Source organism: Peromyscus maniculatus, chromosome 18 (assembly GCF_049852395.1).
Source record: "Peromyscus maniculatus bairdii isolate BWxNUB_F1_BW_parent chromosome 18, HU_Pman_BW_mat_3.1, whole genome shotgun sequence".
NCBI classification, from domain to species: Eukaryota; Metazoa; Chordata; class Mammalia; order Rodentia; family Cricetidae; genus Peromyscus; species Peromyscus maniculatus.
The window spans coordinates 32,250,581-32,275,432 of record NC_134869.1 but is presented as its reverse complement, the minus strand read 5'-3'; the positions used below and the strand labels follow the sequence as shown (position 1 = coordinate 32,275,432).

The 24,852-nt window shown below is 39.0% G+C and overlaps 1 protein-coding gene across 1 annotated transcript in view; it reads left to right on the top strand.

Moving 5' to 3' along the window:
• Nucleotides 1-24,852, top strand: part of Otogl (otogelin like) — a 142,555-nt gene that overhangs the window by 64,686 nt on the left and 53,017 nt on the right. The window contains exons 24-27 of the mRNA XM_076554398.1: nucleotides 12,542-12,676; nucleotides 17,815-17,964; nucleotides 19,945-20,064; nucleotides 22,287-22,403. Coding sequence (XP_076410513.1) covers nucleotides 12,542-12,676; nucleotides 17,815-17,964; nucleotides 19,945-20,064; nucleotides 22,287-22,403 — 522 coding nt within the window. The remainder of the gene's footprint in view (nucleotides 1-12,541; nucleotides 12,677-17,814; nucleotides 17,965-19,944; nucleotides 20,065-22,286; nucleotides 22,404-24,852) is intronic.

Below are 24,852 nucleotides of genomic sequence, written 5' to 3'. Positions count from 1 at the left end.
CAAACTGTTTGGCCTGTGGCTCAGGCTTATCATTAGCTAGCTCTTACATTTTTTTTCCTTTTATTTTACAATACCATTCAGTTCTACATATCAGCTACGGATTCCCTTGTTCTCCCCCCTCTTGCTCCCCCTGCCTTCCCCTGAGCCAACCCCCCATTCCCACCTCCTCCAGGGCAAAGCCTCCCCTGAGGACTGAGATCGACCTGGTAAACACAGTCCAGGCAGGTCCAGTCCCCTCCTCCCAGACTGAGCCAAGCGTCCTTGCATAAGCCCCAGGTTTCAAACAGCCAACTCATGCAATGAGCACAGGACCTGGTCCCACTGCCTGGATGCCTCCCAAACAGATCAAGCCAATCAACTGTCTCACCCATTCAGAGGGCCTGATCTAATTGGGGGCCCCTCAGCCTTTGGTTCATAGTTCATGTGTTTCCATTCGTTTGGCTATTTGCTCCTGTGCTTTATCCAACCTTGGTTTCAACAATTCTTGCTCATATGCACCCTCTTCTTTCTCACTAATTAGACTCCCAGTGCTCCACCAGGGGCCTAGCCGTGGATCTCTGCATCCAGATCCCTCAGTCATTGGATGGGGTTTTTAGCACGACTATTAGAGTGTTTGGCCATCCTATAACCAGAGTAGGTCAGTTCTGGCTGTCTCTCGACCATTGCCAGCAGTCTTTTGTGGGGGTATCTTTGTGGATTTCTGTGGGCCTCTCTAGCACTTTGTTTCTTCCTTTTCTCATGTGGTCTTCATTTACCATGGTCTCCTATTCCTTGTTCTCCCTCTCTGTTCTTGATCCAGCTGGCATCTCCCGCTCCCCCAAACTCTCTTTCCCTCAACCCTCGCCCTTCATTACTCCCACTCATGTCCAGGCTATTCATGTAGATCTCAGCCATTTCTCCATCAGTGGGTGATCCCCGTGTCTTTCTTGGGGTCCTGTTTTCTAGGTAGCCTCCCTGGTGATGTGAGTAGCAGTCCAGTCATCCTTGTTCCACATCTAGTATCCTCCTGTGAGTGAGTACATACTATATTTGTCTTTCTGAGTCTGGGTTACCTCACTCAGGATGATTTTTTCTAGATCCATCCATTTGCCTGCGAACCTCATGATGTCATTGTTTTTCTCTGCTGAGTAGTATTCTATTGTGTATATGTGCCACATTTTATTTATCCATTCTTCAGTTGAAGGGCATCTAGGTTGTTTCCAGGTTTTGGCTATTACAAACAATTGTGATATGAACATAGCTGAGCAAGTGCTCTTGTGGTATGATTGTAGCTCTTACATCTTAAATTAATCCATTTCTATTAACCTATGTATCGCCGTGTGGCTGGTGGCTTACTGGTACTTTCTTGGGCGGCTTGCTGGTATCTTCCTGACTCTGCCCTCTTCTCCCTGTATCGCTGCATGGATTTCCAGCCTGGCTCTATCTTGTCTTACTATAGGACAAAGCAGCTTCCTTACCAATGGCAGTAAAATATATTCGCAGCGTACAGAAAGACATCCCACAGCATCTTCCCTCCTCTGTGCTGGAATCACGTGTGCATCTTTCCTCCTCTGTGCTGGGATGTTTTTTGGCATAAATTTATCACAATCCCTGTGAGAAATTCATCTGTGAAACTATCTGTTATGTCTGGAAAATGCTATTTCTTTGTTGTTATCCACCACTGCTGGCCTTTATAATTTTTTTCATCCCCCTGCTGCTTAAGATCTCTGAACACTGGGGGAGTGGGGTGATATGTACAACCCATTTAGCACTGAGCACTCTGCAATCTTTTATTCTGTGCACACAGACCAGTTGGAAGTCTCTGTGTTACTTGCCATCTACTGCAAGGAGAAGCATCTCTGGTGAGGCCAACCACAATATTTTCATACAGGTGACCATGCAGAAAACATTCTTACGTAGAGTGTTTGTTTTGGCCAGGAAAGTATATTTTAGTACTCGATGCTGAATGATTGTAGGTCATTTTCTTAGTGGCACTGCAAAGGAGCAGAGACACTCTCCTGAGTATCTGCATCCTACAGTCATCCTAGTTTGACACCATATCCTCAAGTTAAGGTGAATACATCCTGTCCTACTTCAAATCTTGGTAAGATTGTCTTCCTGTGTCATAGTGATCATTTTCTCAGTGTATCAGAGGCACTCCCCCTTAAACCATTAATTCAATGTGAGACCAGCTCACTTCGTGAAGAATGATTTGAAGAGCCCCAGTTCTAGAATCATGTGTACCTATTTATCTGGCAATGTTCTTTTTAAAAAGAACAGTGTTTAAAGATTTTAGAGCTAAATGTTTATTGAATGTTATTGGTAGCTTGAAGAAAATGAACTTACTGTTGGTAATAAAATAGGAATTTTTTTTTTTATGATTTCACCATGGGACATTTTACTGAAATTAATAAAAGTATAACCAGGCCAGAAATGTTTCAGGACAAATTGACTATAGCACTCATGATAAGCTAATAAAACAAAAATCTAAAAAGAGAAGTAATTTCATTTGGTCATAAAACATAATATTGTGTGCCAAAGATGATTTAGTGATTAACCAATGTGGGCTGATTTTTCATAGTCTTGAAATATGATTACACCCAATTTCTCAGTGCTTGAATTCTTCTCAGTTTCACTTTTTAAATTTTTTTAATTTAATTTTTTTTTGTTTTTTTGTTTTTCGAGATAGAGTTTCTCTGTGTAGCTTTGCGCTTTTCCTGGATCTTGCTCTGTAGACCAGGCTGGCCTCGAACTCACAGAGATCCACCTGCCTCTTGCCTCCTGAGTGCTAGGATTGAAGGGGTGCGCCACCGCCGCCACCGCCGCCACCGCCACCACCATCCGGCTCAGTTTCACTTTTTTAGTGATAATATTTGTTTATGCTCACACCATGTGCCAAGACTTCCCATGGCACAGTCTTCCTTCTGGAAATACTGTGCTTCTTTTGAGAGGAGAGGGTGGCAGCTGGGCACCCTCTGACTGGGGGGCTCTAGGGTCAAGGGAGCCTCTGAAGAACAACTTCACTTTTGCCTGTCAGCCAGCTCTCCATCCTTGCATTGATTGCACCCAGGCCTTATCTTTGGAGACTGCAATGCTTCGACCCTTGGTCAAACTTACCTTGAGTTTCTTTGGGTCCTAAGGAGGATCTGGTAATCTAATTCATAAAGTATCCACTTTTATTTCACGCCTGAACTTTTAAAAATTAACACTTTTATTTTAAAGATACACTGTTCCTTGACCTTACCATTGAAGGAAGTTAGGTTTGATTTTGGTCATGATTAGACTGAATGTTTTCTTAATACAACCAAATTCCAGGTATCTCACTTGCTATAATAATAATGAATAAATACTTGTTAGAATTCCACAATTAAAATACCCTGTTACTTTATTGATTTTAGATTTTTTTTACCCCAACAGTACATAGCATGTTATTTTTTGTGCCTTGAGACAGATTTAGAGAGAAGGTCATAACTGTATTTTGTGAGGCAAGATATGATTTATGAAAAAAGAAACTCCACAAAACCCAAAACTTCCAGCATCCTGACCTATGTCACAAACTCACAAAATCAGGAGGTATATTATTTTATTTCTCAGATTTCAGAGTTGAACTCTAATTCTGTGAACCCAGAGCAAGTAGCAGGACCTGTTAGATAGACCTCTTCTCATAACTTGTCTTAGATTAGGATTTCAATGTTCTCCTTAGCAGATCCTTTAAATGTTACTAGTTTCTTTAACCCCCGAGAGCTTTCTGATTTCATCACTCTGAAATTTCTAAACGTTGCCTAAGTTTTCACATCAGTTATGCCCTGTGTGTTTTCTACAATGTCAGTCGTAGACTGAGAAATTGGGGTACAGTGATGAACAGAAATTAATGTGGGCCTAGCTTCATTTGAACCCTGGGTAATTGCTGTGGTATAATGCTTTTGTACACTGGTTTAATAAAATGCTGATTGGCCAGTAGCCAGGAGGGAAATATAGATGGGATAAGCAGACAAGGAGAATTCTGGGAAGAGGAAGGCTGAGTGAGGAGATGCCAGTCCACTATCCAGGGATCCCAGCATGTAGTGGCACACAGGTAAAGCTACAGAAAACATGGCAACATATATATTAACAGAAATAGGTTGAGTTTAAGTGTAAGAACTAGTCAGTAGTAAGCCTGAGCTAATGGCTGAGCAGTATTAATTAATATAAGCTTCTGTGTGTTTACTTGAGTTTGAGTGGCTGTGGACCAGGCAGGACACAGAAAAACTTCCAACTACAGGTCATAGGGAGATTATTATTGTTATTATTATTATTAAATTTATATGAAACTATGAAGAAAAGACAATAATTACTTAGATGTGAAATCACTTAAGGATTTTTTTGGAGTGTGTGTATGTGTGTGTGTGTGTGTGTGTGTGTGTGTGTGTGTGTGTGTGTGTGTGTACATGTGGGGGTGTAGTAGCCAGAAGCAGATATTGGATATTTTCCTGGTGTATACTTTGCGACAGGGCCTCTCATTGAAACTGAGATAAAAACTTTGGCTCTCCTGAATAGCTATTGTGCTCCAGGAATTTATTTCTCTGCTTCCTAAGAACCAAAAATGTAAATACATGCTACTGTACTGTGCCAGGCTTTTTTTTTTTTTAAATAAGGATTTACTAACCAAACTCCAGTCCTCATACTTATACAGAAAACACTCTACCAATCGAGCAGCCTCCTCTAAACCTTTTTAGTTTTCATCCTACTTTGTTTTTGAAGTCACTCTTGTCTTCTGGTAACTCTTCTGATTTCTGGTCCTCTGTTTCTCATCACCTGGTCTACTTTTTGTACCTCTTTTCTCCAGGTGTCTTAAGACGCTGGCTCTTATGGGTTCCATGTTTTTATGTGTGTTGCTCTCGTGAAGTTCTACATTGCCACGATTTCCTAACATCTTGCAGCTATAAAACCCTGCTTTATTATTTGTTGATTCATAGGTAGCTGTCAGCAGGGACTTTGTGCGGAATGGTTCACCTTAAAGGGGGTGCAGTCTTATATGGGACAGGTGTTGACAGTGGCCTGTCAAACACAATACTGTTCTACTTTGAAAGGTGCTGACAGGTTGAGTTTTGGAATCATTTGGAGGACTATTGTCTATCAGAGCTTTCAGAAGGGAGAGAAAAAAAGAGCCTTGACATTGACCTTTTTCCATCGAGCTTTGTAATTGTTCCTGCGTTGCCTAGTAACTCTGCCATATTATTTCCAAACCTAATATTAACTTGAAGTAGATGAAGAGTGGGAATTATAGACACATAATTCTTAGCATTGCTACTCTTTCAGATTTCTGTCAGCAGAGCAGGGTGTGAGGAGGCAGGCCGTGTAATATAGAATATTTCTTGACATTTCTGATTCAATATGAAGAACAGCGCTAACACTGAGATACTTTGATTCACAGTAACAGAAGTGTAATTGTAATAGAAGCCTTGTAGCCCTCTTTTTCTCGCCTTTTCATCTAAACATCTCTTCCCAAGAGGAAGACCAAACAAAACCCTGCATTATGTACTCTCCTCTGCTTTGAAAACCATTCATAAAAAGCATAAAAGTGTGGCATTAATTTTTTTTAGTAGAACAATGCTATAATCATCTTAATGGTGCTTATTATGCTGCTTTTCAAAGTTCAGGCAATGCTGTGCAGAAGGACTGTTCTGGAAGAAGCCAGGAGCTCGCAGCACCCATCAAGGAGAAGTGACTCACACAGACACATTAATTACTCTGTCAGCACTGTTCACTAAACCCTCTCCTGTAGGCACTGCTGCTGTAATTACCAACCAGCCAAGAATAATTCAGCCCAACAAGGAAATATATTGATTTAGGGCTCCTATTGCTAGCAATGTCAAAATCTGTGCGTAGAGAATTTAACATGAAAATCCATACGCTTTTAATAACACTTTCATCATTAGGAAAACAAACCCTCATCTTGCTCTAAATAAAACATTCAGGAACCTGATGTGATGCTTTGAAATTTTTGAGATGACATGATAATGTCCCACCCCAACCTAAGGTTTCAATGAACTCAGGTCCATCTCTACTTACATTCATCATTGCACCCCACTTCTCAGTCTAGAACAGATACCACAAATGTATCTATCAAATCAAAGATAGAAAGAGACCTATCTTTTCCTTTTGATGAAATCCTCACCATTGAAGTTAAGGAAAGGGCTAGGAATCAAAAGTTTTGACTCTTGGAAAGAGAAGGGCCACTTTGGAAATTCATCCACGAAAGCACATGGACTGAGGAACTTGGACGCTGCCAGGGATGTGCTAAGTGTGAGTCAGGAAGGAAAGGGGTTCAGTAAAGCGTAGATTTAGGTGTGCATGGTTCCGTGATGTTCTCTGGAATGAGGGAGTCACTGCAAGTTGGGCTTTTCTCTTCAGCCATTTCTAGAACTATTAGGAATTTCATTACTCGTGGCATGGTCAAAACCGAAACAAACAAGAACAAATTAAGATTCTCAATTCTGTCTTTGCAGTTTATAAAATAAGTGACCTTGGAATCAATTTGTCCCTCTTTTAAAAAAAAAGTTGTTTTTTTAAATCAGTGTATAGTCTTTGTTCACAGTGCTGATTTTCATAAAAGAAATTTTGCAAGTGTACCGCATACTTGGAACATCTTGATGGGGAGCCCTTCTAACCTCTGCTAATCTACTTCTTCTAGTAGCCCTTCATCTGTCACCTCATGTGCCTGTGGGTGTGTGCATGCACATGTGTGTTTGTGAATGTGCATGTGTTGTACATGTGTGTATGGTGAATGGGTGTGTGTGCATGCATACATGTGTGTGTGTGTGTGTGTGTGCGCGCGCGCGTAAATGGTTTAAGGCATCTATGTAAAACCTAGGATCCACAGGTGAGAGACAATATCTATTTGTATGCCTCACTTGTTTTACTCAGTAGTGAGATCTACCATTGCATTCACTTTCTAACAGGTGACGATATTTTTGTTCTTCTTGTGGCTGAGTAAAACTCCTGCACATGCATGTGTGTGCACTTCACATTTTCTTATCTGCTGATGGAAGCCCAGGCTGAGTCTAAAAGTTGGCTCTTGGGGAATAGTGCCGCAGCTCTGTGTGTGTGTGTGTGTGTGTGTGTGTGTGTGTGTGTGTTGATTTGGAGTCCTCCATGGGTATCCAGAAGGGGTACACTTGTATCACCTGGAAGAGCTAGTTTTAGTATTTTTTGATGAACTTTCATATATTTTCCAGGTGCCTTGACCAGTTTATATCTCCTTCCATGTCTAAAAAGTTTCCCCTTTGTCCTTCTCTTTGTCATTATCTTCTGTCAGATGCTTTCTTGATGATAGCCATTCTGACTGGGTTGAGTTGGAATCTTAATATAATTTTAGTTTGCATTTTCTGATGGCTAAGGATGTTGAGTACTTTTTTTCCATTTGTATTTCATCTTTTGAAAATTGTCTCTTCATCTCATTAGCCCATTTTTTGACCATATAATGTGGGTTTTAGTATTTATATTTTGCTCTTTTTATACTCTTAATTTTCTGTCATACGTTTAGCTTAGCAAAGACTTTCTCCCATTCTGTTGAATGTTTCTTTGCTTTGATTTCTTTGCTGTGAATAAGCTTTTAAATCTTATGTAATTTAATTTTTCCATTCTTAGTATTATTCCACGAGCTATTGGAATCCTTTTCAGAAATCACTTACATCTGTGCATATCTTAGAGTGTTTTTTCTTGATAGCTTCAGAGTTTCAGGTCCTATGCTTTGGTCATGGATCCATTTGAATTTTTTTTTTTTTTACAAGGTGCGAGAAAGGGTTCTAGTTTTACTCTTCTGCATTTGAATGTTCAATTTCCTCAGAACCATTTGTTAAAAAGAGCCTGTGGTGCACGCCTTTAATCCTAGGACTCGGGAGGCAGAGGCAGGCGAATCTCTGTGAGTTCAAGGCCAGCCTGGTCTCCAAAGCGAGTTCCTGGAAAGGCGCAAAGCTACACAGAGAAACCCTGTCTTGAAAAACAAAAAACAAAAAACAAAAAACAAACAAACAAACAAAAAGAGCCTCTTTTCTCCAGTGTATGTTTTTGAGAACTTTGTCAAAAAAAGTTAGTTTTTGCTGTGTGGATTTAATTCTGTTTATCTGCTACAGTGGTCTACATATCTGTTTTGTATCAATACCATACTGTTTTTTTTCTCTATGACTGTGTAGTGTAACTTGAAATCAAGAGTTGTTTTAAGCCCAGCATAATTCTTTTTATTCAGAACTGCACTGGCTACCAAAGTATTTTGTGCTTTCATATTTAATTTAGTATGGCTTTTTCTATCTTTATGAAGAATGCCATTGGGATTTTGATGGGAATTATGTTGAATCTGCAAGATTGCTTTTGGACACATAGCCATTTTCATTATATTAATTCTATCGATCTATGAGCATAGAAATTTCAAAACTTCTAGAATCCTCTTCAATTTCTTCAGTTGTTTAAAATTTTTCATTGTCGAATTCCTTTATTCCCTCAGTTAACTTGATTAACAGGCATTTTATTTTATTTTGGTTTTTCGAGACAGGGTTTTTCGGTGTAGTTTTGGTGCCTGTCCTGGATCTCGCTCTGTAGCCCAGGCTGGCCTTAACTCACAGAGATCCTCTTGGCTCTGCCTCCCGAGTGCTGGGATTAAAGGTGTGCGGTGGCCTGGCAGCATTTTGTTATTTATTTTTTAAGATGTTATTCATGTTACTGTTTTCATTTGATTTGACGAATTTAGAAACTTCCTCTGATTTCTTCACTGATCATCATCAGGTACCACGTCACTTAGTTCACACAAGTCTGTGCATGTTCTGCAGTTGTTTTTGGTCATCATTTTCAGCTTTATTTCACCGCTGCTAGATGGAATCCCAGAAATTATTTACATTGTCTTATGTTTGTCAAGACTTGATTTTTTGTCCTAAGATATTTTCCAGAATATTTTAAATAAGAAATTTCCATGGGCTAGTGAGAAGAATATGTATTCTACAATGATTAGTTGGAATAATATAGATGTTTGCTGAATTCATTTGTTCTTCCACGGAACTAAACTTCTGACATTTTTTTGTCTGGATTTGTCTGGATTACCTGTGGTCTGTGAAAGTGGGTATTGTAGCCACTCACTGTTCCTGTGTTGGAGCAATCTATTTACATACAGCAGTGTATAACACATATGTGTTTAGAACTGTAAAACATAAATTGACTTTCTTCATGTCTTTTGACCAATTTCAGTTTGGAATCTAATGTGTTGGATATTGGTATTGCTATAGCTGCTTGCTTTCTGGTTACATTTGCTTGGAACATTTTTCATTCCTTTCACTCTAAGGCTACATGTTTCTCTTTCCCAGTGAGGTCCTTTTCTTATAGCTAAGGGTTAGATAAGTCCAGTTTTAGAATCCACCTTCGTAGTCTATGCCTTTTAAATTAGAGAACTAAGAGAATAATAGTTAGGGTTACTATTGAGGGAGGTATATAAATTCCTGCCTGTTAGTTGTTTTTGTAGCACTGGTACATTCTTAACCCACATTGCTTATTTCTTATTCTAGTGTCACTGATTATTATTTTTACCTTGTGACCTGATGGATGTGTTTATCTTTTGCTTCAGTGTATAGAATTCCTTCCCACACTTTCTGTGGTGATAGATTTTTGATCATGTATCTCATTAGTTTGTGATCATCATGGATTTTTTTCTACCTTATTTGTGAAGAATGACTGACTATGTTGGACAGTGTACTATGACTTGGCAGTGTGGTGTCTAATACAACATCAGTCACTGAAGGTATGGAGAGAAAGGAAATAAGCAGGGTGAGACTAGTAATCATGATAACAAAAATCGAGAAGGGAAAAGTAAATGAAGGGGAAACAGTAAAGGCAAAGGGAGAATTTAGGACTGCTTCATGGAAAGAGAAAGAGGGAGAAATGTGGACTAAACACCTAAAACAGTCTCAGCACTTGGAGGTTGAGGAAGGGAGACCTCCAACTTCAGGCCCGCTTCTGTTCTCTGGGAGAACCTATTCAGAAGCCAAAGGAAAATAGGATAGTACAAGACAAAGCTGATCCACTAGGTTGAAAGTAGATATTAAATAAGAGAAAAATAAAAAAGAAGGAAAGGAACTGTTCGAGGATGCAACTTCTTTGTACATCCCTTGCATGAGCATGGGGGCAGGTCTGCCCTTGTCCAATCCGTCATGTAGGTGCAGGCCTATATGTGTGGTGCACTCTAGACTACATCTTAGCTCAGATTTCTACCTCTCTCAAAATGCATGATTCCAATTTAAAGCTCTTCTCGCCAGCTAGTGGTATTCTGCAGGCCATAGCTCAACATGTAGTCCAATGACTCTTGGGGCGGGTTTCCAGAGTGAGCTCTGGTGGGAGGGCAGTGGGGTCTAGAGTCACTCAGCTGTCAACTCCGTGGTGATGGGGTCTTTAAAAAAAGTGACTTCATTAGCAATAAAGTCTTATGACATCAGACTTAGAGGAATTGAGCTACATTGATTCAAAAGCCTCCTCCCAGAAGACTTGCTTTCATAGTATGGGAAGGTGCTATGCAAGCTGCCAAGGAAGAAAAATCCATCAATAACCCCTTGTCCACCATGCTGTGATGTCTATGAACCACAGCAATGAACAGCATAGCAAGCTATCCCCAAAGGGGCAACAGTGGCATTTATATCTTGGTTGTAACCAACAGCTGTCCAACTGGACTCAAGACCTGTCCATTAGGCAGAAATTCAAACTTGGGACTGTAAACCTAGTGTGTGTGTGTGTGTGTGTGTGTGTGTGTGTGTGTGTGTGTGCATGTATGTGCTTTATGTGTGTGTAAAGATAATAAGAAAAAGGAAGTGAATTTGAGAGAGAGTGAGAGTTGAGAGAGTGAAAGTGTAGTTGGAGAGAGGATAAAAAGGGGGAAATGATGTAAATACAGTATCCATATGTGAAATTTTAAAAAAGTGGAGCTGGGAAACCATGGAAACTCTCTTGGATTGCAAATACAAAAGAACCACCTAGAAGCAGGAGCTTTTTAACTCACTGAAGCAGAAAGCCCATGAAAGTGTCACTTCAATTTTTCATGACACCCCTGATTGTGCATTCAGATCAGTGTCATCCCAGAAATGGCACTCAGAGCTTGTTTACCACCATGGCAGTGGCTTCCACAGGAAAGTCAGTGAGATCACAACTGAAGGAAAACACTGTGGTCTCAGTACTCTCTCTCTCTCTCAACTGTTATGGGATCATTTCAACAAGATAAACTTAAGTCCCACGTCTCTCAGAGTACTCCTAACCAGCCACAGGAAATCGAGGCACAACACTGATGACTAGTCCTGGCCTAGCCAGTTAACAACAGGATAGTGTCACCGTCCAATGGTGGCCTATGACATTGCTTAAGGTTGATGGTTCTTATTGCTTGAAAAGATAGCTGTAGGTTGAACTCTGATACATGAGCACATATCAAGAAGTGATTCACTGGAATATTGTGCCTGCTTTACACGAGGCGTATATGTAGGGTGGGGAAGGAATGTTTGACACACAGACTGGAACAGGTGCACACACAATGCTGACACCAAGGGACCTCCTGGACACTCTAGTGAGACAGCTGATTATGAGGATTGTCCTGAGAGCCACCAACAGCCCAAGGTTGAGCTCTCACTTGTACACCTGTGCATCAGATCCAGCAGGCATCAACAGCCAGAGCTCTACACTGTCTTCATCAGGGCTGTGTGACATGTAGTTTTCCCACACTGCTGTAATTGAAGTGTGTTGGGGGGGAAGGAAGTACTGTAATCCCACTATAACTTGGTGAGTTCTTGGGGGATGGGCTATGAACACTTGCACAATGATACTAAGTGAATGGATACGAGAGAATGTGGGATCCAAAAGTCTGAATATAGAGACCAAATCTCCACTATCCAGCTGCCTTTGATGAAGCCATCCATCTCTGTCTCAGCATGTTCATGTACCAATGTTTTGACTTACAATAACTTTTAATGTTTAAAAAGTTTTCTTCCAGAGAGACAGTTTTCTTCCATCGTACAATGCTGTTTTTCAATAAAAATCAATTCCAAGTGTTACAGGAATTACACTAGACACCATCAAGTTCAAAGCAAACCCTCAAATAAAATGCTTTATTTTGTCTGCTAGTACATGGCACAATTTTGCAAGTGCTTCAGTTCATCCTTGGAGGTAGTAACCAGCCCAGAAAATTCCCTAAGATAAATGAAAATATATGTTTTCTGAAAATGAAAGTAGGTCAAATATCTCTAAGTGACTTATTATATTAGTGGTCATATATGATAAAGGGAATGATAGTAGCTGACAATTGGAGCTATGATGGACCTAAAAAGCTTTGCTAGAACAAACATTTAAAACATATTAGGCTAATTATTTAAAGACTGTGATATTTCAGTAGAATATTTTCTCATTTTCAGCTAAGTATAATTTTTATTTTTTGCCTTAATGGTATGATCTTTTTCAATTTATAATGTAAGACACCATAAATCTTGGTTGCCTTGAATAATAAAAGTAACTACTATTTATATATAGTATACATTTGTGCCAATAAAATGTTCTTGACATATTTCAGAGTACAGATGATTCTGATATATCTGTGATTGCCCAGAACAAGAAATGCTTTGACAATGATATTGTTTGTTCTAAAAGTGTTTTGATATCCATTGGGGACACTGAAATCTACCTCAATGATGCTCCTTACAAACAGGTTAGTGAATTCTTTCCTTTATGATAATCCTAACTTATACTATTGATAGAGAAAACAGACTAGAAATGTTTTGGATAACTCTGAATCTATGTTGTTAGAAGATCTAGATCGTTTTCTTTGTTATTTTGTGTGGGTTTTTTGCTAAACCATATACTGCTTGCATCTTCTGCTTATATTGCCTATTGTCATTTTTCAATTATAGCTACTATTTTTCCTTCCCATGATCAGCATTCTGGCTTTGAGAACCAACATCTGTTATGTGAGTTCCTCCAGTACCCTCCAATCTGTCTTCCTAATATTCCAACTAAGCTCCCACCTTTATTCCATTTCACCCACTGTAGCAACACTGGCTTTTTCCATATGGAAATCTGGCTTCCTATGTCTGCTGTACTTCAAAAATTTTCAGATGTGTTTCCGCTGCTCTGCTGGGTTCTTACTAATTAGGCTGTTGTCTCTCATTCTTGCCTCACCTCTCAGGGTTTTCTTTTTCAATCCCATATCCCAGAAGTTGAATCATTTTCCAGTTATTTACATGTTCTAGATTCTTTTTACTCTCCTCTGTAACTTTAGAAAAAAGTGACTTATGAAAACATCTGTCTGTTTAACACATTCTGTGCAGTATGTCCTATCTCCTTTGTGAAACTTCTCAGGATGCTCTCAAAGACCCTGTTAGATCAAATTCCTTGTGTATTTATCTGTCTTCCCCATGTATCTATGAGCAACGGATGAAGTAAGGTCATTGTATCTTTCACTTATTCTTGTATACCAGAAATTTGTCCAATTAAAAGATGGAATCAGTTTTATTCATTCACCTACTTATTTACTAATTCATCGATATGTCCACAGTCTACTAAAACTTGTACTCAATTTTTAGGCTGTAATAGTGAAAAGATGCCACTTGCCTTTAAGTAATGTACTTAAGTGAATAATGATTCTCTAAGGAAAATAAGATCGGACAGTGAGATGTGATATGCCAGGGTCTCCATAGGCTCCTAGAAGAACTCCTGGGAAAAACCACTAAAGTAACCCTAAATTTTCAAAGAAATTTGGAGCATAGATTTGAGAGTCACTCAGAACTGATTTAGCATCCGCGCATCACCTGCTTGCTGTGCGACTCTAGCAAGGTTTTTGGAACTTCTCAAACTTCAGCTTTCCCTCAGCATGACTACAAAACCACCTTCTTCAGTCCTGTGGAGATTGTAATGGAAGTATGGAAAAATGAATTTTAAGAACTGACCCCCCCCTTCCCCTTATCGTCCTTATTTTTATTAAGAGACATAATCTGAACTAAACCACATAAGAAGAGATGAACAAAGATAATAGGTGATGGATACATGAATATAGTTAGATGGAGAGGGAGAAAGAGCATTGCAGAAAATGATCACATTCAAAGGAGCAGAATCGGAAGACACAATGTGGTGGTTGGTAGTAGCAATTGGCTTAGGTTAAAGCAAAGTTCCTGGGATGATAGGGCAAGGGTGTGGCTGAGACTCTGGAAGGCGTGAGAACAAGAGTGGCTGCCAAGGGTTCTAGGCTCAGACCAGAAGCTCCTAGATGGCACAAGTCCCATGAGCTTCATTTCAAAGGCAATGAATTTGGAGCTTTGGAGTGTATGATCTGACAATGGTCTTTTAAAGGTCACCCTTTCAAACAGAATCCCCAGAACACCGTTTTCCTAAGTTTTCTCTGAAACTCATTTTCTTGAAAGTCATCTGGAACATTTGCTGAAAGGGCTAGTTTCTGTATTCTGCCTCTGGGACTGGAATAGGTAAAGGTGAAAAGACATGGCAGGTCAAGAGAAAACATGAACCCTCTCTGCTAAAAAGAGGGATATTTCTCAGTTTTAAACAAAGGCTGCGCTTTTTTCATTTGGACAGGGCCTGTGATTTGCGTAATCCGTTGTGCCCCTGAAGTACTTTTTGACATTTTTGCTACTTTGGTTTTCAATCGTATCCCCAAAATCTTCAACTGCAGTTTGAGAACCTTGTGTTTCAGGTAGAAACATCGAGAGTAGCCACACAGCAATCAGACAAGACGAAACGGCTTCTACAGTCATGTTGACATCTATTTTAAGTAATTACAAATGTTCAGCTTAGCCATTAGCTGGGTATTCATTTATAGGTGAAGGTCTCTCTCTGATCAAGGATGCTTTTTCAAAAGGAGAGAATTGGTTAAATGCTCATGTAAAGGCAATTTGGCACATTTCTGAAGTGGTAATTACAGCTCTGTGTAACTCCCAGCCTCCAATTTTCACCTGTACACAGGTGTTGATGGATCTCCTTTATTTAGATTGTGAGGAATGAAGTAAGATGAAGAAAAGTCACAAGAATAGTTTGATCCCAACAAGTTCCCAGCTAAAATGTCTTTCTGGGAGATCATAAGTGAAGATATAGCAAGTGCCACTTACTTCATAACTAATGGGCTGATCATCCCGGGGAATGAATAAACAACCCTCTGCTCTTCATATAAATGCACAATTGTAAGTCAATCAAATATGCCAGTTAAAAACCTTTTACAAATTGACCCGAGCTGTACTCAGAAATGCTTTAATTCTCTCCATTTCTGCCTTATCTTTCTAACGTCATTCAATTGTGTTTGGCGTGCTAAAGCACAGGTTGCTACGTTGGACAGTTCATTACCGACTCTTTTAGAAGGAAAGGCATTAGCCGATGAACTGAAAAGCAAGGAGCGCAGTCCTTTCTTTTGATTAGGAAGGACGTTCTTGTCTCAGGCTGCCTTACCTAATGAGATGAGTATTTTGTATCTGATGGCAAATAGAAAGGGCGTGCTTTTGATCTAGAGCCACTGATTTAAAACTAGACTGCTGAGATGGAGAGAGTTGATAAAGACATGTCAGGCAACAAAAAACGATTGGAAAGTATAATGAAGATAAAAGTTGATGTCGTGACCGAGTAATTTGGGGGCATAGCAGGTTATACAAATTGTGGTGCCTCCATCAAATGAAAATGTAGGATCCTTGGGGGCTGGGGGGAAGAATCTGTTTTCCCTCTTGGTTTCTTTTGTCAGGATGTTTTTCTATCCATTTAATAGGTGCTCTTTTGGGCACTGATGTCCTTCCATGGTGATTGCAGACCTTCCTAGTGTGGAGGGCATCATCATGTCACTCTTAGTTCTTGGTTCCCTGCTCAACCTGACCTTGTCCTGACTCTATGCTGTGGATGAAGTATAGCAGTGGTCCCCAAGCAGAGGCCAAGAAGCAAGAACCTGAAAAGCAGTACTGAGAGGTGGGAAATGCAAGACATAGGATGCATGTGAGTCAGGATACCATGGCACAGATGCATGATCTTTATCCTGCTGGACTTGACTCATGAATTATAGACTCAAAAGTAAACTTGATTTCAATATGGAAGTTACAGAGCATTAAAACTCTAAGTGTGGGCCCAATAAGTCAGTTTATTTGGAGTGAGAGATAGTGTGTGGCATCCTGACGGAGGAAACATTTGAGTCAAAAAGGGAATAAAGCAGTTATGCCATACTTGGGGGCAGGAGGAATACCAAGTATGTAGATTTGAGATGGTTCAAACAATAACTTGACTAACTTAGCCAGCGAGAATAGATGATTGAGGAGTAGAAGAATTTGAGGCTAGGTAAAGACAGTTAACAATATGGATGGCTATATCTGCTATGTACAATATAGTTATAAGCATTATCTTGGTATAGGAGATGGAAAACACCTTATAAATATGATTAAGTCTATTCATCTGTCCTTTGAAATATTCACTTAAAAACCACTTCCATATGGTATTCTCCCACTACACTTAGTTATATTGAAGAAAAATGGATGAAAGATTTCCTGTTCCCAGTTTTTGTTTTCTTCTGGATAAATCAGCTTTGTTCTCATTAATATAACCATGTGTTTTCAAGATCATTTGATAAGCTCAATTCATGGCTATGGTCATAATTATAGGTACTCTTGTTTCCCAATGTATTTCCCATCTAATCCCTCTTACCATTTCTAGTTTGCAAATTATTTCCTTTGAGTTTCCAAAGCATAGGCAATTACTTCCATGATCAAAGCCTTTATTACTGTATTTCGCACATATGATAGTTACTTTGTTAGAGCTACTTGGGTGCTGAGGCCTTAGGCTTGGCTTTGTCATGGTGTCCATGCTTCAGCCCTTTACTGCTTTTCTTAGACCTGAATGTGTCTTGGATGGCCCTGGCCCCAAGCCTTTGTTTAGGCCATCCCTTCTGCTTCTGTCCTCATTTCTTCTCCATTGTCATTACAGCTTCCTGTTCCTTTCTATACAGATTCTTTCCCAAGTTTAATACCTCCCCCTTGTAATCCTTCCAAAGTCTCTTTGATGATAATTCATCTCTCCTGTCTCTGTCTGTCTCTACCCCTGTCACTTTCCCATACACATACACTTCTGTGTATGCACATATATGTATATATGTGCATATATACATACATGTGTATTGTGCTTTCTCTTTTCAGTTATCAAACTTTTATTTTTTTTAAAAAATAAAGGTTTATTTATTATATATACAGTGTTCTGCCTGCACACCAGAAGATGGCATTAGATCCTATTCTAGATGGTTGTGAGCCACCATGTGGTTGTTGGGAATTGAACTCGGGATCTTTGGAGGAGCAGCCAGTGCTCTTAACTTCTAAGCCATCTCCTTAGCCCTCAGTTATCAAACTTTTTAATCTAGAAAATTTTCACTGGACTTTGAAAGCACTGTATTTTTTGCCAAATATAACAATTCTGTATTTCATTAAAGAGTTTAATAACATTAGAAGGCCAATTTTATGCTGTATTCAGATGCTTAGACTCATACATGCAGATACCTTTTTCTTTTGAAGGGAAGAACATGCATTTTCATCCTCAACCTTTTGTATTCATTGCCCCCTCCTATTCTGTGTGTCCATTCTCTTTCTCTTCCTTCTGTTGTCACTGGATTATCTTTTACCTTCCCCACGGTCTCTTGTGGAGCCCATCTTCTAGTTTTCATATGGACACCAATTTATTTAATACATTCATTTTTGTATTAGAGAATTAAAAAAAAAACAAGGCAAGCAATCATCTTAGGTAATTATTGGAAGGCATTAATGTGTCCCCTCCTTTGGTTAGAGAGTGTGATATTCACCCTCAGACATTTTATTCTTTTTCAAGAAGCGATCAGGTTTCTTCCTGGAAAACGAACCTGCATATCAGCTGTGGAAGGCTGGGCACTACATCGTAGTGTACTTTCCAGAGGAAGATATCACCATTCTGTGGGACGAGAAGACAACCATTCACATCAAAGTTGGGCCACAGTGGAAGGTAGGGCGACCTAAGCCCTAAATGGGATGCAATGAGTGGAACTGTGTTTATCTTTTCACGTTTAAAGAAAAGAACGATTGAACAAATTGTTAAGCAAATTTAATTTTAAATGATTTCTTTTTTTAATAAACTACAGAGAGTTGTTTTTGAGTTAAGTTATGTTTTCAAAATTAGCTTTAATATACTACGTGAAGGACTTCAGAAATTGGGGTACAGTTGTACAAGTGGTGTAACAGAATGCTACTTAGCAATATAAAGGAATGGACTATTAATTTGTATAACACAGGCTAATCTCATCTAGTTCTTTTTCGCTTTTAACATCACATGATCTGTTGTTGCTTCATGAATTTTCCTTCTTTCTCCTCCCTTGAGTTTTGCTATGTGAGTTTTTTTTAAAAAAGATTCACTTATTGTACTATTCCATTTTCTCTATTTTGCTTCATATTGTAGCTTTTTAAAATAAATTCACTTTTTTTAAAGATTTTATTTATTTATTATGTATAGAGCATGTATGACAGCAGGCCAGAAGAGGGCGCCAGATCTCATTACAGATGGTTGTGAGCCACCATGTGGTTGCTGGGAATTGAACTCAGGATCTCTGGAAGAGCAGTCAGTGCTCTTAACCGCCGAGCCATCTCTCCAGCCCCACACATATAGTATAAAATTGTGGTAGTAAGTGAGTAGTAGGAAGGAACATTAAAATTACCTTTACAGCTCCATGGATTTGGAAAACCGTATGGAGTCTTGATCTAATACTGTAGTTCTTTACAAAACAAGCCTACCAATGCCCGCTTTTCATGCAGGCTTCTCCATTATTGCCATGTCTTACCTCCACAATCTGGAAAAATATCATTCTACTTCCACTGTTTCTATGTCCATTGTTTTTCCTTCCACAAATAGCATATAAATGGAATTTTAGTAGTTTTTGAGATCTCTCATCTTTGACTTGGCAAAATAAATATAAAATTCATTCATATGGCATGAATTAGTATTTTTTCCCCTTATAGTACTATTGTAACTTGTGGTATGGATGTACCCTGATTTGTTTACCCATGGGTGGAAATGGTAACTGTTCTTGGACAGATGTAGTTTCTAACACAGGTTCGATACACTGTCTGCTTTTCTGGAGATAAGAAATCTGTCCATGTTACTTTAAAGGGTTGCATTCCAGGCATTACTATTGAAGAATGAGTTCAAGGAGCATCAGTTCAAGGTTTTAAGCAGGAGTTCCATTATTATTGGAATATCATCCATTTTTGAAAGTCTTAGAGGATCCTGCCTCTAAAAGTAAATTTTCTCGCAGTATTTTGAGAAAATCTGTTGTTCAGTACTGATGTGAATAGTTCCCATTGACACTGCATTTGTCATTTCAGAATCTGTACTGACTTAAGTTAGCTTTATTGTTTCAACATCTATACTGTTACAGAATCTTTTTTTTTTTTTTTTTTTTTTTTTTGGTATTTTGAGACAGGGTTTCTCCGTGTAGTTTTGCGCCTTTCCTGAAACTCTGTAGACCAGGCTGGCCTCCAAACCACAGAGATCCACCTGCCTCTGCCTCCTGAGTGCTGGGATTAAAGGCATGTGCCACCACCACCCAGCCTGTTACAAAATCTTTAATATATAAAGTAGGTTTTTCTTTATAAAAATTATTTATGCTTATATACAAGACATACATATCAGTATATATTATATGCACATATATTAATATACCTCAGTATATACCTTCCTATTTACATTGTTAGAAATATCAATGCTAAGATGTTATAGTAAGTGTGGATAGATAGTTCTTGGAGGTTGGTAAAATATTTGGGGCCTGTTACATATTATAAATAAAATTAAATTGATATGACACCATTTTATTAAGACATTTAAAGAATTATTTCTATGAATGTCCTTTATATATCTTAAATCTTTCAAGTTTTAATACATGTGAGTCTTAAAATAAACATAAAATATTTCATAATAATTTTATTACTGTAGAACAAGCTGGCAGGATTGTGTGGGAACTTTGACAAATGTACTTCAAATGATATGACCACATCTAATAACCTGGAAGTGAGAAATGCCCAGGTGTTTGGAGACAGTTGGGCCTTAGGTCAGGTAAGTTACAGATATGGAATTTAGAACAAACAAAAGACTATTCCAAAACAGTCAAATTACTTATTTTTCATATAGTGTTTTTATAATAATGTATAGTTGATGAACTTCCATAGTTACTTTTCTATGCAATTATTATGACAACTTTACTTTGCAAAAGTTATTGTCTCCACACTACTGATAGAAAGATTGTATCTCAAGGAGGTGAAATGATTTGTCTGATACAAATTATGTGTTCAGAGAATAGCAAAGGTGACATTGAAACATATACCATCTCTCATATCTTTGCAAGCATAGCAAAATACCTTCTGCTCCACATTCATTCAGTAGATTTTGTCTAATATAATTTTCTTGCTATAATATAGACACAATATGAATATCATAGTCTCTGCCTTTGAGGAATTTTAATGTTAAGTTAGTATGTGACGTGGAAAATTTACCAAAAATATATTGATATAAATAGATGTTTTAGTAGAAATTCCCACCATGTAGAAATTATAACATTCCAAGGAGGATTCCTGGAACAAATGCTGTGGAAATAAGGTCTTTAGCACCTATAAGACGTGAGAAGGTAAAGTTTACAGCAGTGGTTCTCAGCCTTCCTAATGCTTTGACCTTTCACACAGTTCGTCATGTTGTGATGACCCCTCAACCATAAAATTATTTTCATTGCTGATTCATAATTGTAATTTTGATACTGTCATGAATCATAGTATTAATATCTTATATGCAGGATATCAGATATATGACTCCTTTGGGGGTCACACAACCCACAGGTTGAGAACCACTGGTTTATAGGAAAGCAGATGGAGGAAAAAGGGAGGAAATCACACAGCAGATGTGAACAGGAGTGAAGAGAGTACAGAGCGTAAAAACCTCTCATAATGTTCATATGGTTATGACGTAGGGTTAGAAACAGAGTAACTGAAAGATCAAGGATAGATCTCAGCAGGTGCAGGAGGCTCTTGTAGTACAGCCAGATTAGCTGTTAGGGGAGATAGAAGGCTACAGAAATGTGAGAACATTAACAATGAGAACTCCCAGTACTTACTGTAGGACTTTATTGAGAAGGATGCATTTGGAAGACTCAAAAAAGCCTTATACCTTCTGGCATTAAAAATATCATCTGGAGGGGGCTGGAGAGATGGCTCAGTGGTTAAGAGCACTGATTGCTCTTCCAGAAGTCCTGAGTTCAATTCCCAGCAACCACATGGTGGCTCTCAACCACCTGTAATGAGATCTGGTGCCCTCTTCTGGCCTGCAGGGACACATGCAGGCAGAGCACTGTATGCATAATAAATACATATTAATAAAATAATATTTAAAAAAAATATCATCTGGAGTTCTCCCCTGGACAGGGCAAAGAGGGGGTGTATGTGTGCAGGAGTTGAGCTCAGGATATAGTAGAAATAAGTGTAGTACACCTTAGGATGTATTGAGAAAGATGTGATGGAAAGATATTTAGCTGGAGAAGTCTAGGTTCAATGTACAGGAAATAGCTCTGGTGTATAAATAGGGATTTGACAACCAGTAGCATATTCAGGCTGTTGAAGTGAGGACACTGTGTCAAATGAGGGACATAGAAGTTTCAAGGCAAGGTTTTGCTAAGAAAGGTGGGAACAAGAAGTTGGAGAAGAAGAGCTAGTGCGGCGTAGTATAAGAAAACCCAGCAGAAAATGTCATTGCTGAATCCAGATCCGATGAGACACTTAAGACAGAATCAAAGGTAAGTTCAAGTGGCTGCAGACTGAGACACTGGCCCTGTGCTGAGGATTGCGCAGCTCACTGGTGCCCTTTCTCCCGCAAGTTGGGAGAGGCCGACTACAGACAGCCGAGGTCAAATGGTAGGGTTTATGGAAGTCGAGCCTCTGGAGATTGTAGAGATCTGTCCATCTTAGATCTCAGAAGATGGCCTGTGACAAAAACTGGACAACATGAAAAGTTAGACGGGAGAGAGCCATGCTCATAGAACTTTTCGTGAAAAGACTGCATTCGTGAACGATTGAAAATGATTAATTTCCCTCTATAACATCACTCTGTCTAATATTTATGTTATTGATAGATAGCCTATACGGGTGAAAACAGGCAGAGATGTAGGTAGAAAATGTCTAAAAGGGTGAAACCGTGTGAGATGCCGCTGTCATGGGTGGAGTCAGGAGGCAGGGTGCTTCGGGTTCCGAGTTCAGCCTCTTGGAGATCTTTACTTGCTCTTTGATTTCCAACAGTGTGAAGATCCCAGTGAAGCCCTGAAGCCCTGCGAGGCACACCAAAACAAATTTCCCTATGCCAAGAAAGAATGCTCCATTTTGTACAGTGATGTTTTTGCTCCCTGCCGCAATGTGGTAAATGAGTACTTTTTAACTAACATCTCAGATACAAAGACTTGCTGCTCCGTGGGCTGAGATGAGCGGGGATAAATCCAGCAACTCAGGTTTCTCAGGTGTCCTATGGTCATTGTTAGGGGACCTCTGTTAGTGTGTTTTCTCTATAAACGACATGTTTAGTTGACCTGTTTTCTTCCTCATTCCATCTTATCTAAAAATGATTACTGCAGTTCATGCTAGTTTATGAAATACAATTTATTCGCAGCATTTTGTAAATGTGTATAAGTAACAAAAAGGGGACTGACGTTAATCTGTTGTCAGAGAGCATTTCAAGTGGACATTCTTTTCAACGTAAGTATAGTTTAACAGGATTCTTGGTGACATATTTAAAATAGTTTTAGGAGCTATTTCAAGAACATAACTTAGATATCTAAGCTGCTTCCTCACATGGTAATTTTGGGTTCCAGTAGAAACTGGGGAAGTAATTTAGTACAGTTTTTAAAGCCAAGTAGCACCTCTGAAGCATGCCCCCTGTTTTCTCAAAGAAGTTACTTGTGCAGTTTTTGAGTTGTGGTCCATGTTTGTTGTTTATTTCCCTGGAACGCCATGTTTACTTGAAATAACAAACACTAGAAAGATATGGCTATTCAGACAAGAATATTTGGCAGGCATTTCTTGAAAGGAGGAGAATAAGTTTGTGGCATCTGTTGTCCTTAAAAGTATTTAAACTATTTGAAGTGAAAAATAGAATTTTGCAAATCTTGGCTCCATAACTGTGTGTTAAAAAGTTTTGTTATACTTTTCTGAAAATGCACTTGATGATATGAACAAATGTGGCCCATTTTCTGTTGCATGTAATTGTAGATGTAACCGTCTTGTTAAATAAGAAACACAGAGCCAATGCAGAGATGAAAGCCAAGAGGTCAGAGTAATAGCTAAACGCTAAAAATCTTACCCTTCACTGTCACTGCTGTCCTCCTTAGCTGAACTGCTGCTTGAAAGCCTGAATGCTTAACCAACCAAATGCTGCTAGTTTCTGGTCTTCATGCCTTATATACCTCTCTGTTATCTGCCATAACTCCCTGGCATTAAAGGTTCACTTCTTGGGATTAAACACATGAGTCGCCATGCTTGGCTGTATCCTTGAACACATGGAATTCTGCCTCTGGAATGCTAGGATTAAAGGCGTGTGCTACCACTGCCTATCCTCTATGTTTAATATTGTGGCTGTCCTGTTCTCTGACCCTAGATAAGTTTATTAGCGTGCACAATATTTTGGGGAACACAATACCACCACATGTAATTAAATGCATTAATGTCTAGAAGACCTTTGTAAACTACACATTTTTCAAATAATCAATGCACAATGATATGGAAACTCACAGGAATAAAAGTTTATTTCAAAGGCAAGTTAAACCTAGAGAGCTTGATCCAGCAAAGTACAGAGTTCACTGGCATGGTTCCAGATATCTTAGTCTTTATGGATATCAATGTGGAGTTCCTTAAAAAATTAAAACAAGAACTGCCATAAATCCCAGCCATACCACTTCTCGCCTTTACAAAGGATCCATATCCTATTACGGAGACACTGTCCCATCCAAGTTTATTTATGCGTATTCACAACAGCAAAGAAATTATATCAGTCTCGCAGATGTCCACCAACAGGTGAATGCATAACAGAAATGTGGTGCATGTACATATTGAATTCTATTCAGCTGTTTAGAAAGTTGAAAATGGATGGAGCTGTGCAGTATTAAATACAGACTCAGAAAGGGAAAAAAATCTGTGTGCTTAAAAGTTTTGTATACTTTTTTGATATTAATATTTGCTTATTTTTATTTTTAAGAAAAATTTTTAAATTCATTTTATATACCAAAGATCCCCCTCTTCCCTCCTCCTGCCCCTCCAGCCTTCCCCTCCAAAATCACCCTCTATTCCCTCCTATAAGGTAAGGCCTCCCATGGGAAGGTACATTTAGTAGAGGCAGGTCCAAGCTCTCCCCTTGCCTCAAGGCTGCGCGAGGTGTCCCATTATAGAAGTGGGCTCCAGAAAGCCAGCTCATGCACTGGGGATGGATTCTGATCCTACTGCCAGGGGGCCCCTTAAACAGGTCAAGCTACACAACTGTCTCACTATGCAGAGGGCCTAGTTCTAGTTTTGTGATACTATTTTTTTTTGTGTGTGTGTGTGTGATACACATGTTCTTCTCATATACAGATCCTATCCTATAATGTATACATGTTTACATATAAAGAGATATAAGAGGATAAAGCCTAAAAATGTAGAAAGGAAACCAAGAAGGTAACTAATAGGTGATGAGTATGGATAAGAAGTGAGAAAGGGCAAAAGGGACATAAAAGAAGCAAAGATTCCCTCCTCTTTGCTCAGGGATAGTAGGGGCGAGGCCATGAGGGAAACGTGGGGAAAAGAGAATCACTAAAACACACTGTGTTCAAAACATGCCATC